Source organism: Rhincodon typus, chromosome 8 (genome assembly GCF_021869965.1).
Source record: "Rhincodon typus isolate 14 chromosome 8, sRhiTyp1.1, whole genome shotgun sequence".
Lineage (NCBI taxonomy): Eukaryota > Metazoa > Chordata > Chondrichthyes > Orectolobiformes > Rhincodontidae > Rhincodon > Rhincodon typus.
The window spans coordinates 11,057,337-11,071,660 of NC_063339.1; the positions used below are offsets into that span (position 1 = coordinate 11,057,337).

The window sequence follows — 14,324 nt, forward strand, 5'->3', positions numbered from 1 at the left end:
CACCTTCTTAAGGTCAGCTAGGATGGGAAACGAATGCTGGCCTCGCCAGCAATGCCCATCCCACGTATGAATAGAAAAGAGTAAACCAGCATTGTTCCAGAGTTGATTGAGGTGATGCTCCTCAGACATTTTATTTAAGTTCAGGGTTCTTAGGCCCTTGTGGTGCAGCAGCATTGTCCATCCCTCTGGGCCAGAAGGCCCAGGTTCAATCCCAGCTGCTCCAGAGGTATGTCATAACACTTATCTCAATGATTAATGTAAGAAAGAAGAGCTGGATTCTTCGGGGGAGAAGGGGAGGAAGGAAGGACAAAGAAAGTGTAAAGAAGGAAAAGATGAAAACTGACGTTTGTGCTAAACCAAAGATGTACCCTGCACATTTTGTTTTCTTTGCAAACATTTCAAATTCCTCTCATAATTGAACCTGATACCACCACGCTCTCAGGCAGTCCAGACCACAACTCATTGCATTAAAAACAAAATCCCCTCATTCCACCTCTGAGTCTTACCTTTTAGCTAATGACCTTATTCTGGGTCCTCTGGAACAACCCTCCTGCCACTATAACAGCTCTTCCCTGTTTGCTCTGTTAAAACACCTCATAATTTTAAACATCACAACTAAATCTCCCCTTAATCAGCTCCAAGAACTGCAATCTGAGCTTCACTGGTCCCTCCATTTAGGTTCAACACTTTGCAGACAGCAGAGCAGAGCTTGGGTATCTCGACCACTGGAAATCAAAGGTGTAGCCCATGCCCATCATTTAGGAAGTAGCTCAGGAGCAGAGTATTGGCAGTGGGCCCAGCGACGTGTCACCTTCCTGCTCCCAATTACAGTGAGTTAATGAATGATGCACAGCATATACGAATCTTGTCAGAGTGGACAAATAAAATGCGCCCTAGATAACCACCTGGGTACCATTAATCAAGTCCTCCCAATTCACTGCAGAGTTTCAAAGGTCTTTTGTTTTTCTGTACTGACTGCATTTTTAAAACTCATGAAAGGACAGGCTCCTCCCATTAGCCAATTTCTGCTGATAAGCTTGAGATGTGCTAATTGCTGCCCAGTGCTGTTCACACTGCACAAACTGTACTGCAGAAACTGCACTCACGAACCTTAGCACAATATGTAATAGGTTTAATTTAATTGACAGCCCCTGGATGTCTCAAAGCGATTTATACCTAAGGAACTACTTTTCAAGTATAGTTAGTTAGAGGAAGGTTGGCAGCCAATTTGCATATAGCAAGCTCCCACAGACAGTTATAATATGATAATTGCGACAATCTGCTTACAATGTTGGTAAGGGATAATTATTGGTAAAAATACTGGTGTTGACTTTCCTGCTCTTTTACAAAATAGGTAAATGGGATTTTTACATCCACCTAAAAAGACCAGAAGTTCCTCAGTTGATGACAACAAACTTGTGTCTTCTTGTACATGCACTGGTTCATTGAACACTTGCCTGACAATTCAATTTACTCTGCCTGATATGAAGAATTGGCTGAATGCACTGGAGAATGAAAAGGCGATGGTCGCTGACAACAGCCCTGCTGTAGAACTTGTACTCCAGATGTAGCCATGCCTCAGGCAAGCTGTGCCAGTACAGCTTTAACACTAGCAGTGACTTACCAATGTGGAAATTGTATGGGTATGTCATGGCAATAAAGCTCATCTGGCCAATCATGGCCAGGTCACTCTCTTCTCAATCATCAGCAAAGTGATGGAAGATTTTATCAATAGTGTTAACCAGCAGCACTAAGCAATAACTTGCTTACTGATGCTTAGTTTGGGTTCTGCCAAGGTCTCTTCATAGAACCATAAAACCCCCATGGTGTGGAAGCAGGCCACTTGGCCCATCAAGTCCACACCAACCCTTCAAAGAGAATCCCACCCTGACCCTCTTGATCTCATTAATTGGTCAAAACTTGATGGAAAGAGCTGAATTAAGGAGTATCAAGGAACTGGAGCAGAAGTTATGTCAATAGGAATCAGAAGCCATGAGTTGGAATCACTCCTGGCACAAAGGAGGATGTTGTGGCTGCTGGAAGCTAGTCATCACATGCTTTGAGCATCCCTTAAGGCGCTCCTCCGAATACAGTCCAAGGCACAACCAGTTTAAGCTGTTTCAGAAATGAGCTTCTCTCCAATGCAAGGTCAAAGATGGGGACGTTCACTGATGATTGCACAATGTCCAGTCCCATTCTCAATTTTTCAGGCGATGCAGCAGTTTGTGCCTGCTTGCAGCAAGACCTGGACAACATTCAGGCATGACCTGAACAGTGCCAAGTAATATTCACACAACACAACAAAAAAAATCCCAAAAAAGTGCTAGGCAATGACCATCACCAATAAAAGAGAATTTAATTATCTCCTACTGACATTCAATGGCATTATCGTTACTGAATTCTCCAACCATCAACATTAGCAAGTTAAGTCAAAGGACCGAGTAGCCTATTTCTGCTCCTAATTCATATAGTCGCCACTCTGCCTCTCCATTGCCCTATCCTTCTTTCAGACGCTGCAAATCTCTGACCAACGTTTCAGTCACCCCTCGAAGTATATACATCTTTGGCTCAACAGCCTTTTTTTAAAAAAAATGGCATCTCATGAAGTGCTTTTAGCAGTTTTTTTTAGTACATGTTGAAATCTTCACAGAAATGCACTGGTAATCTCAGACAGCGGATCAGTATGATCAGAGAGGAAGATGACTCTGCTCAAGTGGCAATGACATTGTCACATAACAACGTTATTTCATTTTACAGCAATGTTCAACAAATAGCATTCTATCTACTGATTGATCTCCTATTGTTAGAGACCTATTATTAGTCAATGAGCTTATGACACTGGAGGAGGACAAATAGGATATTCATTGTTAATTGGCAGACAAACGAAGATAAATCAAAACCAGGAAAGGGTTATGTCTGAGACTATAAAGAAATTTTTTTCTAGTTATGTGGGATGGAAGGCAGCTTTTCCAGAAACACAGATAGGGGAACAGTTTGATACCTTAAAGGCAGATAATAAATGAATATTATTCTTGTCAGATTCAAAATTGTGGAGATATAAGATCTGAATTGTATAAATGTATCTGCTGAATAATTTAAACAGAACAATAGAAAGACTCACATTTATATAAATAAATGTATCTAAAGATCCAATATCCATAATGCAGGGCCAATCAATCACATTGCTGTTTTGTTGGCAAGTAGTGAAGACAATTTACAGCATACACAAGGCCCAAAGACAGCAATAGAACTAATGACCAGCTTGTCTGTTTTGAGTGTTGGTTGAGGTACTGGGAAAACATCGGTTTTTTTGCCAAAAAAAAGTGCTGAGATGTATTTTGAGTCCATCTAAACTAAACTTAATGGCTCATTGAAAGATGGTACTCAAGACAACAGAGCCAAGGGAAATGTCAACTCAAATTATGTATTGGAGTCCTGATTGGGATGCAAACCATTTGATTCAGAAATGCAAGTGTTATTACTGAGCCAGGCTAACAGCCTTCAGCTAATCAAATATCAAGTGCTAATGATGCACGTTAGGTAATTAGGTAAATCTATGGGAGGTTTTTAAAGCTACACACATATGGTTTGGAAGTTAATATCTTGTATTCTGATATTTTTATAGAGAAAAGCTGTATGCAACAAATTGGCTAACTGATGAACTGATAACCTCATATGGATAATTATTTATTAGACTGAACAATTAGTGTTGGACTTTGTGAGTTCTAGAAGGAGCAGAATAGGAAGTGGGGCGATGGTGGGGTCAGAGGCATTGGCTGAAAATTAGGATGGAGGGTAGGGTGGACTGCATCTCACCTTCCTGCCTCTAGACATTCTGCCCATGATGGAGAATGTGGAGGGCTATTCTCCCATAAGTAGGGGAATTGTGACACTTAAGAGCCTTTCCCTTGTGTCTATCTGCTCTTGTGGCTGGAAACTGCCTGAGCCCGATCCCACTAACCTTTCTGCTTCTATCAGCTGATTGCACTCCCAGCAGCCACCACAACTCCCAGCAGCATTGCTGGAGCTGAGGGCTGTCCAGTCGTGCATACAGAGGGGGGGATCCTATCATTTTCATTAATCGATGGGAGCTCCACAGACAATCCATTAGCTGCAAGACAGGTGTAAAATCCAGCTAGGGTCCTCCATTTGGCCAAGGCAGTGAGTGCTCTGGGTTCACCACCCTGTCAAAATCTAACCCTTAGCTTCTCATTTCTAGACTGATTGTTCAAATGAAAGCTTTCGTTGACTAGATGGAACCTATTATGTACTCTTTTTATTCATGATCCCATTTATTTTATGAAATCATCTGGCACAGAAAGAGCTCATTCAGCCCATCATGCCTATCTGGCTCTTTTGCAGTGCTAACCAATAAGTCTTACTCCCCTGATCCTTTCCCATTGCCTTCCAGAACATAAAGGACTCTATCTGAACTGAACCAACTGTTCATCAAAGAACAGAGTTCGATTCTTTGTTTAACCTTCTGTTAACAATAAGGCAAGTGAAGTGACTGGCTTCCCCCAGTGCTATTCTGACATAATGAACATCTCCCACACACTTCAAGAAGTAATTTAACATGTGTGTCATTAGGAAGTCTGGTATTTATTGTCTGCCTTAGGTGCATTGAGAAAATTGTAATGAAACCAAATGGGTTGCCGGGACACTTCAAAGAACAGTTAGGAGTCAAACATATTGACTTGCAACAGGAGTCACATGAGCCAGATTGCTTATGGGTAGCATACTTCCTTCTGGAAAGGACCAATGGCTTTTAAGTACTAGAGAGTTGGAGAGGTCTAGAAAAGTAATTTTGAAGCACAGGGCCTGGACAGTTGAAGCCACTCCCCGCAAGGATGAAGGCACTCCGGAATTGAGGTACCTTGGAGTACTGGTTGAGTAACAAGTGTAGCCATACCAAATTAATAAAGAAATTCCATCCAAATTCCCAACATATTCAAAATGTGGTATTTCCCTTAGTAATTCTATCACCTGCAGTAAGATGCAAAGGGTCGATTTAATCAAGGATGATAGTAGTAAGCATATTCTACAAGATTTTGAATAAATATGATGTAGCAAACCACTTGTGTAACAAAATACAACTCTTTATTTAACAGAGATCAAAGGTAAGTAATTATGCTACTAACAATATATTAATTAAATCAGAGTAGCCAGTATTAAATCCCAATTATCTTGACTGTTGCTGTCCAAGGACACAGTTCAATAACTGTGAATTCAATTTGGCTTTCCAATTGTTGCTGTTAGGCTTTTATGATCTAATCATACTCAATGTTCTCAGGCAATTATCTACACCGGAAGACAAACAACCCACAGAAATTAGCAACACACAGGAATCACGTTCAGGTCTAATATAATTTCTTTGCTTTCGACATTCTTAAACAATTCCTAAGCATTGGAAAGAAGGACATGAAACTGTGGAACTCCTCATCACAACAAGGTGCAGGGCTGGATGAACACAGCAGGCCAAGCAGCATCATAGGAGCAGGAAGGCTGACGTTTTGGGCCTAGACCCTTCATCAGAAAAGGGGGAGGGGAAGGGGGTTCTGAAATAAATAGGGAGAGAGTGGGAGGCGGATAGACGATGGATAGAGGAGAGGATAGGTGGAGAGGAAACAAACAGGTCGAAGAGGCGGGGATGGAGCCAGTAAAGGTGAGTGTAGGTGGGGAGTTAGGGAGACGGGGGCGGGATGCAGTTAGTAGGTAGGAGATGGGGGTGCGGCTTGAGGTGAGAGGAGGGGATAGGTGGGAGGAAGAACAGGTTAGGGAGGCAGCCCAATGGTATCAATGTGGACTTCACAAGCTTCAAAATCTCCCCTCCCCCTACCACATCCCAAAACCAGCCCAGCTCGTCCCCGCCTCCCTAACCTGTTCTTCCTCCCACCTATCCCCTCCTCCCACCTCAAGCCACACCCCCATCTCCTACCTACTAACCTCATCCCGTCCCCTTGACCTGTCCGTCCTCCCTGGACTGACCTATCCTCTCCCTAACTCCCCACCTACACTCACCTTTACTGGCTCCATCCCCGCCTCTTCGACCTGTTTGTTTCCTCTCCACCTATCCTCTCCTCTATCCATCTTCTATCCGCCTCCCACTCTCTCCCTATTTATTTCAGGACCCCCTTCCCCTCCCCCTTTTCTGATGAAGGGTCTAGGCCCGAAACGTTAGCCCTTTCTGCTCCTATGATGCTGCTTGGCCTGCTGTGTTCATCCAGCCCTGCACCTTGTTGTCTCGGATTCTCCAGCATCTGCAGTTCCTACTATCTCAAACTCATCATCACGTCTGGCAGCATCTCTGGAGTCAGCAACAGAGTTAACATTTCATGCCTGTCATCCTCAGAAAACCTAATGAAAGGTCACCAACCTGAAACCAGAACTCTGTTTCTCTCTTCCAGATGTCTCTATGGAGTATTTCCAGTATCTGGAATATTTTGCTCTGCGCAACATTACAGCTGCTTTTTTCTGATGACTAAACTCCTGCCATAATCCTCTTTTAACCAGTGTTGGCTATGGCTGAACCATACTGAACAGAGTTGAACGTACGGAAAGCATAAAGAAAAAAAGCAATCACCTTCACTTCCCTATTATCCAAACACTCTTAGGATAAAAAATATGTTATGTGAAGCATACAAGGCAAATTGCAATGATCTATGATGAGGAGAAGCTTAATGTGCCGAGTGGGATTTATTCACTTCATGCTTCCCAATGTTGTCATGATAAACCTCCATTTTCTAACTCATCACTTCAACCAGCAGTGTGCACTTAAGAGGATTTTGCTCACTTGCTGACTAAATCTGATTTTTACAATGTGTTTTATCTTCCTCGCTGTCCTCAGATCACAATCACTTCATAATTCCCATGGGTCAAGTTTCTTCTTCCTCATTTCCTCCACATTTTCATATCCTGTAGTGATCTCAGTTATGAGAATACTGTAGAAGCTGGATATTTGTTTAGATCTGGCTTGATAAACCAGAATCTTTTAAAGTGTGTGTGGAAGAATTAATTCTTTTTTTAAATTAAATATTAAAAACATGTGAAGGAACCAAGGGTAAGAAAATAACTAGCAGGAATAAATTGAAACACCAAAATGATCTTTATGGTGAAAACTTAAATGAAACAAAGAAAAGTAATAATGACTAGATAGGCACACTAAAGAAGAAAAATAATAATGATAAATAATAGGTCCCTATCTGAAACTGAATTCAACAGACTTAACCTAGCTGATTTTTTTTTACTGTAGCTTTCACTCTCCTCTGGGAGGCAGTTCCTTTACATTCTGAGTTTAGCTGCAGAAGTCAAAGCTTAGGTTTGCAGTATATCTGCACCAATATGACACCCTGGTCCAAGCAGATAAATTGTGCAACCACCAAATACATGTAGACACCTCCTTGACATCCAAACCATAGTTAGACTTCTTCTCACTTTACAGCGCTACTTAGCTCTAACCAATTCTCTCAATCTCACTTTTTCTCTCTCTAAACATATTAAACTGAGCTCTTTGCTATGTTTAACCAGGCTGAATGTCTGTAGCCTCCAGGTCACAGCTTTCTTCTCACTTACTTATGTTTGTAAGACAAAGACCAACCAGTTTTTGTTCAGCACATAGCTCCACCTTCCGCAATTATCCGCACAGCGACGTCAAGGGCTTTTTAAGCTTCTAAATCCTCCCAGCTGGGTCAAAGTTTCAAGCAAGCCGACAGTGGTTAGCACTGCTGCCTCACAGCACCAGGGACCTGGATTTGATTTGCAGCCTCTGGCCACTGTCTGTGTAGAGAGTGCACATTCTCCCCATGGTTGCATGGGTTTCCTCCGGGTGCTCCTCCCACAGTCTAAAGACGTGCAGGTTAGGTGGATTGGCCATGCTAAATTGCCCCATAGTGTCCAGGGATGTACAGGCTAGGTGGATTAGCCATTAGAAATGAAGGGTTACGGGGATAGGGTACGGGTGGTGGGTCTGAGTGGGCTGCTCTTCGGAGGGGCAGTGTGGACTCGATGGGCCGAATAGGCTGTTTCCACACTATAGGGATTCTAACGAATCATAGAATTTTTGCTACACTGAAAGATTCCCCATCAACCCATCGTGTCTGCAATGGTCATCAAACATCGATCTACTTGAATCCTATTTTCCAGCACTTAGCCTGTAGCCTTGTTTACTATGATGATCCAAGTGTTCATCTAAAGGGTTTTTAAATGTCTCCAGGATTACTGCTTCTACCACCCCTTTAGGCAGTGAGCTCAAGATACACAAAAGCCTCCAGGTGAATCCTCGCTAAGTGCCCTGTTCCCTATCTTAAAAATTACATTGTTTGTAGGCAGGATTAAAAATGAAAAATTCATTTTTAACTGAAAGCAAAATTCTATCCTTAATATAACTCACAAGAGAGACAGTTATAACAACAGTTCAAAGAAACATTGAAGCATAAAAGCAATTTAATTATTGATGCAGAAATATGTGTTTTTCGCTTGAACTTCATTAAGTCCACTCACTCATTAAATCCATGCCAGCTATATTCATTGATGAAGCAGCTGAAGTTGGTTGGGCCTAGGATATTACCTTGAGGAATCCCTGCAGACATGTTCTCGAGCTGAGATGACTGACCTCTAACAACCATGAAACATTTTCATTGGTGCTACATTCCTCACTGGCATACATTCAAAGTCTCCTTGCCCATTCTTAGTCAGTTTCTTCACCATCATTTGCTGGTTAAATAGGGTGAGAGAGGGAGGCGAATAGAAGATGGATAAAGGAGAAGATAGGTGGAGAGTGGATAGACAGGTCAGAGGCGGGGTTGGAGCCAGTAAAGGTGAATGTAGGTGGGGAGTTAGGGCGGGGATAGGTCGGTCCAGGGAGGACGGACAGGTCAAGAGGCGGGATGAGGTTAGTCGGTGGGAGATGGGGGTGGGGCTTGAGGTGGGAGGAATGGTCAGGAAGGCGGGGACTAGCTGGGCTGGTTTTGGGATGCGGTCGGGGGAGGGGAGATTTTGAAGCTTGTGAAGTCCACATTGATACCCTTGGGCTGCAGGGTTCCCAAGCGAAATATGAGATGCTGTTCCTGCAGCTTTCGGGTGGCGTCATTGTGGCAATGCAGGAGGCCCAGGATGGACATGTCGTCCAAGGAGTGGGAAGGGGAGTTGAAATGGTTCGCGACTGGGAGGTGCAGTTGTTTGTTGCGAACTGAGCGTAGGTGTTCCGCAAAGCGGTCCCCAAGCCTCCGCTTGGTTTCCCCGATGTAGAGGAGGCCACAACGGGAACAGCGGATACAGTATACCACATTAGCAGACGTGCAGGTGAACATCTGTTTGATGTGGAAGGTCTTCTTAGGGCCTGGGATGGGGATGAGGGGGGAGGTGTAGGGACAGGTGTAGTACTTGCTTCGGTTGCAGGGAAAAGAGCCAGGGGTGGTGGGGCTGGAGGGGAGTGTGGAGCGGACAAGGGAGTCACGGAGAGAGTGGTCCCTCCGGAAAGCAGATAAGGCTCGTCCCCGCCTCCCTAACCTGTTCTTCCTCCCACCTATCCCCTCCTCCCACCTCAAGCCCCACCCCCATCTCCTACCCACTAACCTCATCCCACCTCCTTGACATGTCTGTCCTCCCTGGACCGACCTATCCCCGCCCCAAATCCCCACCTACATTCACCTTTACTGGCTCCATCCCCGCCTCTTTGACCTGTCTATCCACTCTCCACCTATCTTCTCCTTTATCCATCTTCTATCCGCCTCCCCCTCTCTCGCTATTTATTTCAGAATCCCCTTCCCCTCCCCCATTTCTGAAGAAGGGTCTCGACCCGAAACATCAGCTTTCCTGCTCCTCTGATGCTGCTTGGCCTGCTGTGTTCATCCAGCTCTACACCGTGTTTACTCGAAATGTCATTGTCTTTGCTGCTAATAGTTTTAATAAAATGTTCCATTTACCTCCATCAAAATGACATCGTTGGCACATTGACTGCGCACTTTCGGATGCTGGACTTTGACTGCCACTGTCCTTCCATCATGTAACACTGCCTTGTGGACTTGGGCCCATGATGCTGCACCAAGTGGGGTTTCTTCAAACCTGACAAACAGCTGAGGAATCTGTGAAAATACAAGCAGTCTTTGTTGTTTGTTCATTCTTCTAAGAATTCTGGCCTCTAATTTTGAGAATTTTTTCAGAAATGGGAAAATGTCCTGACAAAATTCTCCTTTTCTGACAGACCAATGCCATGTATCTACTGTCATAGAAAGCCCCGTCAAACCTTCTCTCTCTGGGAAATATTATACAACCAACTTCCATAACTTTCTCTTCACTACTTTAGGTTATTCCTTAAAGTATAGCTTTGACCAAATGTTTGGTCACCTATCCTATTGCCTCCTTACATGGCTCAGGGTCAAATTTTGTTTTTTAATGCTCCTATGAAAAAAAAATCAGAAACAATGAAAGCACTAGATAAATCTAGTTGTTGTGTGCAAAACTGGAAGTGATAGTGCTCTCATAATCTTAGTGTTCTGCCCTTCCTGGTGACAAGAGATGACATGGCTATTGCTGTTGTGCATAAAATCTCATATGCACTAGCCACAAATTTGACCCCTTCCTGACAGACCAGTCTTATCCACTTAAAATCTTCTCTCGCAGGATATCAGCCATTCTTGAAGTTCATCCCAAAAGTCAATCTGCATTTGTGTAAAACACACTGATGTTAAGTCTGCAGTCACTTCATGAGGAACCTGTCACTTGGAGAAATTAGCCTACAGTCTACACAGTTCTGGGTGCCAATTTACAGTGAATGCATAAACAGAGGGCAGACGTGATTCCAGGAATGGTTGCAGGGATGAGAAATTTCATAAATGAGGATAGATTAAAGAAACAGGGACTGCTCTCCTTGGGGAGAAAGAGGCCAGGGGGAGAAATTTGAAAAGTCATGAGCAGGCTTGACAGAGTAGATAGGGAGAAACTGTCCCTATTTGCAAAAGAATCAAGAACCAGAGGGATCAGATTTAAAGAGGTTCGGAAAAGGAGCAAATCTGATTCGAGAAAAAGCTTTATCACAGTGAAAAGTTAGGGTCAGGAATGCACTGTCTGAAAATGTGGAGGAGGCTGCTTAAATTAAGACATTCAAGAGGGTTCTGGTTGATTATTTGGATAGAAATAATGTACAAGGGTGTGGAGAAAAAGCAGGAGATTTACAGTCAGTCACAATGTTGATTTGAAGAGCCGTTGCAGACATAATGAGGGGAACACCTCCTTCTGCCCCATAGCCCTCCTGTGATTCTTTCATATACTGATCGTGGAATCAAATCACAGAAAGGGTCCTCAGGGTTCATGATGGTGGAGGAAGGGTTCATGATGGTGGGGAAAGGAGGAAGAGAAAAACATGGAATGATAATCACAATCTCAACATTCTACAGAATTAAAACTGCCTCAAAGAATATCATGCTTGAAGGAAAAAACTAAAGCTACAGCAAGTCACCAAGGAAATGAAAAGCGCCAAGAATTGCTTTCATCCTCATCACACTCCACCAGCACAGTCTTGCCAGCACTGCCTAATGCTACCAACTGTGTTAATAGCACATGATTTTGGCAGAAGTCGGAGGCAATATCTGTGTTTCTTTCACACGAATGATGGGCTAATGCTTTTCCAGGTGATGTCCTACAGGGTTTCCCGATTGTGCTTTTACTTCTGCAGCAACATTTATGGTGGAATGACCTACATAAGGCACGAGTACAGCACATGCAGCAGGCACAACACCAGATGGGGGCAGATGGTTTGTATAGCACATCTGGTCTAAATATCCAATAATACAAATGGAACTATCACACTGGTGCAGCGGTGAAAGTTAAAACATATTGACTGAGGGAGTGAAAAAAGGCAGCTTTACTCTTTCTGTGCATTTTGCAGAACTTGATCTGTTACAGCATAACACCAATATCTGATGCCTAGCCTGGACAATAGGTGGCATCTGTTATTTTGATAGGCAATAAGTGTATCAGCCACAATGGAATAATCAGTAATCAATGGGGCCTCATGAGAAGCTGCTTCCATGGATTGTGCTGTTTCCATGGATTCAAAACATGTTGCTTTGTTTTCATGGACTCTGTCTCCCTTGGGAACCTGCATTCTGCCTGTACTCTTCAGGCTGCTCCACTAGACTCTGCTCAGAGTCTGCAGCATCTTTGTCTCTGACTTATCTAAGATTAACTACTGTCAGGCTCTCAGGAGTTTCAATAAATTCTAATGTACCGAATATGGATTACAGCGTTCTAGTACACTTCCTCCATTTTCAGAGTCTTGTTAGCGGGTAACTACTGATGTCTGAGTTACATTATAGAAAAAGGATGATGACCCTGAAGTTCTGACAAAGGGTCACTAGACTCAAAACATAAAGTTTGTTTTCTTTCTCTCTGCACTTGCCACCAGACCTGCAGAGTTTCTCCAGCACTTTCTGTTTTTGCTTCAAAACTGGAATAGCCCAGTCAGGGAAGGACACTAGAGGAGAAATGGGAATATTTGCATTAAATGGCAGCTTTCAGTTGTGTGTGTTACAAAGAAATGTGTGGAAAAAAAGAACAATGAGATCAGAAGGAAAAGCAACCAGTGCCTGGAGTACTGCTTAACGCAACAGAAGAGACCAGCTTCAGGCCATCACAGTAACAGTTCCTCAGATACGTGTCCTCAAACGACTTTCAACTCATTCATCAACACCTTAGCCGTATCATAAAGTAAGAAGAAATGGGCCTTAACTGTTTAGGTTCTTTGACAGTTCTTCTAACAATGCAGCTATTCAACTCAGCTTGGCCTAGAGCTGTATGTCATCTGGATTTGCATTAATAACTGGCAGGTGACATCCATACCATACACCAGAATCAAAGAAGGACTTACAACAGAAAGGGAAGCCATTTGACCCTTTATGTCTGTACAGACTAATAAATGCTCTCCAGCCTGATCTCACTTTCCAGATATTGTTCACAGGTTATGGCACCTCAAACCGAAGTTCTAGTTTTCTAAATAAGATGAAGATTTTTGCCTCAATAACACCTTTATAGACAATGAGTTCCAGAATGACTACACCCTCTGAGTTAATAATTCTCTCATGGACTTTCTTCTGATCCTCCTGCCAACTACTTTAAAGCCATGTCTCCTGGTCATTGACCTCGCAACTAAGGTGACTGGGAAATAATTGACCAATTATGACTATCTCAAAAGAAAGAAAACACAGCCATCTCCCCTTTATCTTCAACATTGAGTTCCTCACCATGAACATCTTGTGGTCACCAGCAACCTGAAATTGAACTGGACCAGGCATACCAACACCATTGTTACAAAATTAGTGCAGAGACTAGGCATTCTAAGTATCCCAACACCTGATCCCTTGAAATCTGGTCAGGAGTATGATGGAAAATGCATTGCTCACCTGAATGGGCTCAGCTGCAAAAACACTTTAGCAGCTCAACACCATTGATTGGTGTTGACTTGATTGATGCCCAACACTCAATATCCATTGTGACTATTACTGACACACTGTTCTGTGTTCCCAAAGAAGGACACAAATAATGCACCAGAAACATCGCAGACACAGGAGTTAGTGAGAGGGAGGAACTGAAGGACATCAACATCAGTAGGAAAATAGTGTTGGAGAAATTGATGGCATTGAAGGCCAATAAGTCCCCAGGCCACAATAATCTATATCCCAGAGTGCTTAAGGTGGTGGCCCGAGAAATATTGGATGTATTGGTCGTCATCTTTAAGTTTATATCGACCCTAGAATGATTCCTACTGATTGAAAGGTAGCTAATGTAACCCCTCTATTTAAGAAGGGAGGCAGAGAGAAAAGTTGAAATTTCAGACCAGTCAGCCTGATGATGGCAGTAGGGAATATGCTAGAGTTTATTATAATATAATTATTAGCTGAATATTTGGAAAACAGTGGCAAGTGCAGATAGAGTCAGCATGGATTTAGAAAGGGAAATCATGTTTGACAAATCTACTGCAAGTCTTTGAGGATGTAAAAACCAAAAGAACTGCAGATGCTGTAAGTCAGGAACAAAAACAAAGTTGCTGGAAAAGCTCAGCAAGTCTGGCAGCATCTGTGGAGGTGAAAACAGAGTTAACGTTTTGGGTCTGGTGACCCTTTCTCAGAACTGATGGAAGGGTCACTGGACCCGAAACGTTAACTCTGTTTTCTCCTCCACAGATGCTGCCAGACCTGCTGAGCTTTTCCAGCAAGTTTGTTTCTGTTCTTTGAGGGTGTAACTTGGAGAGTTGATGAGGGGGCGCCAGTAGATGTGGTTTATTTGGGCTTCCAGAAGGCTTTCTACAAAGTCCCACATAAGAGATTAGT

General features: G+C 43.2%; 1 protein-coding gene across 1 annotated transcript in view; it reads right to left on the reverse strand.

Moving 5' to 3' along the window:
• adck1 (aarF domain containing kinase 1) overlaps positions 1-14,324 on the reverse strand; it is a 399,982-nt gene that overhangs the window by 166,398 nt on the left and 219,260 nt on the right. Inside the window, exon 5 of the mRNA XM_048600420.1 lies at positions 9,924-10,082. Coding sequence (XP_048456377.1) covers positions 9,924-10,082 — 159 coding nt within the window. The remainder of the gene's footprint in view (positions 1-9,923; positions 10,083-14,324) is intronic.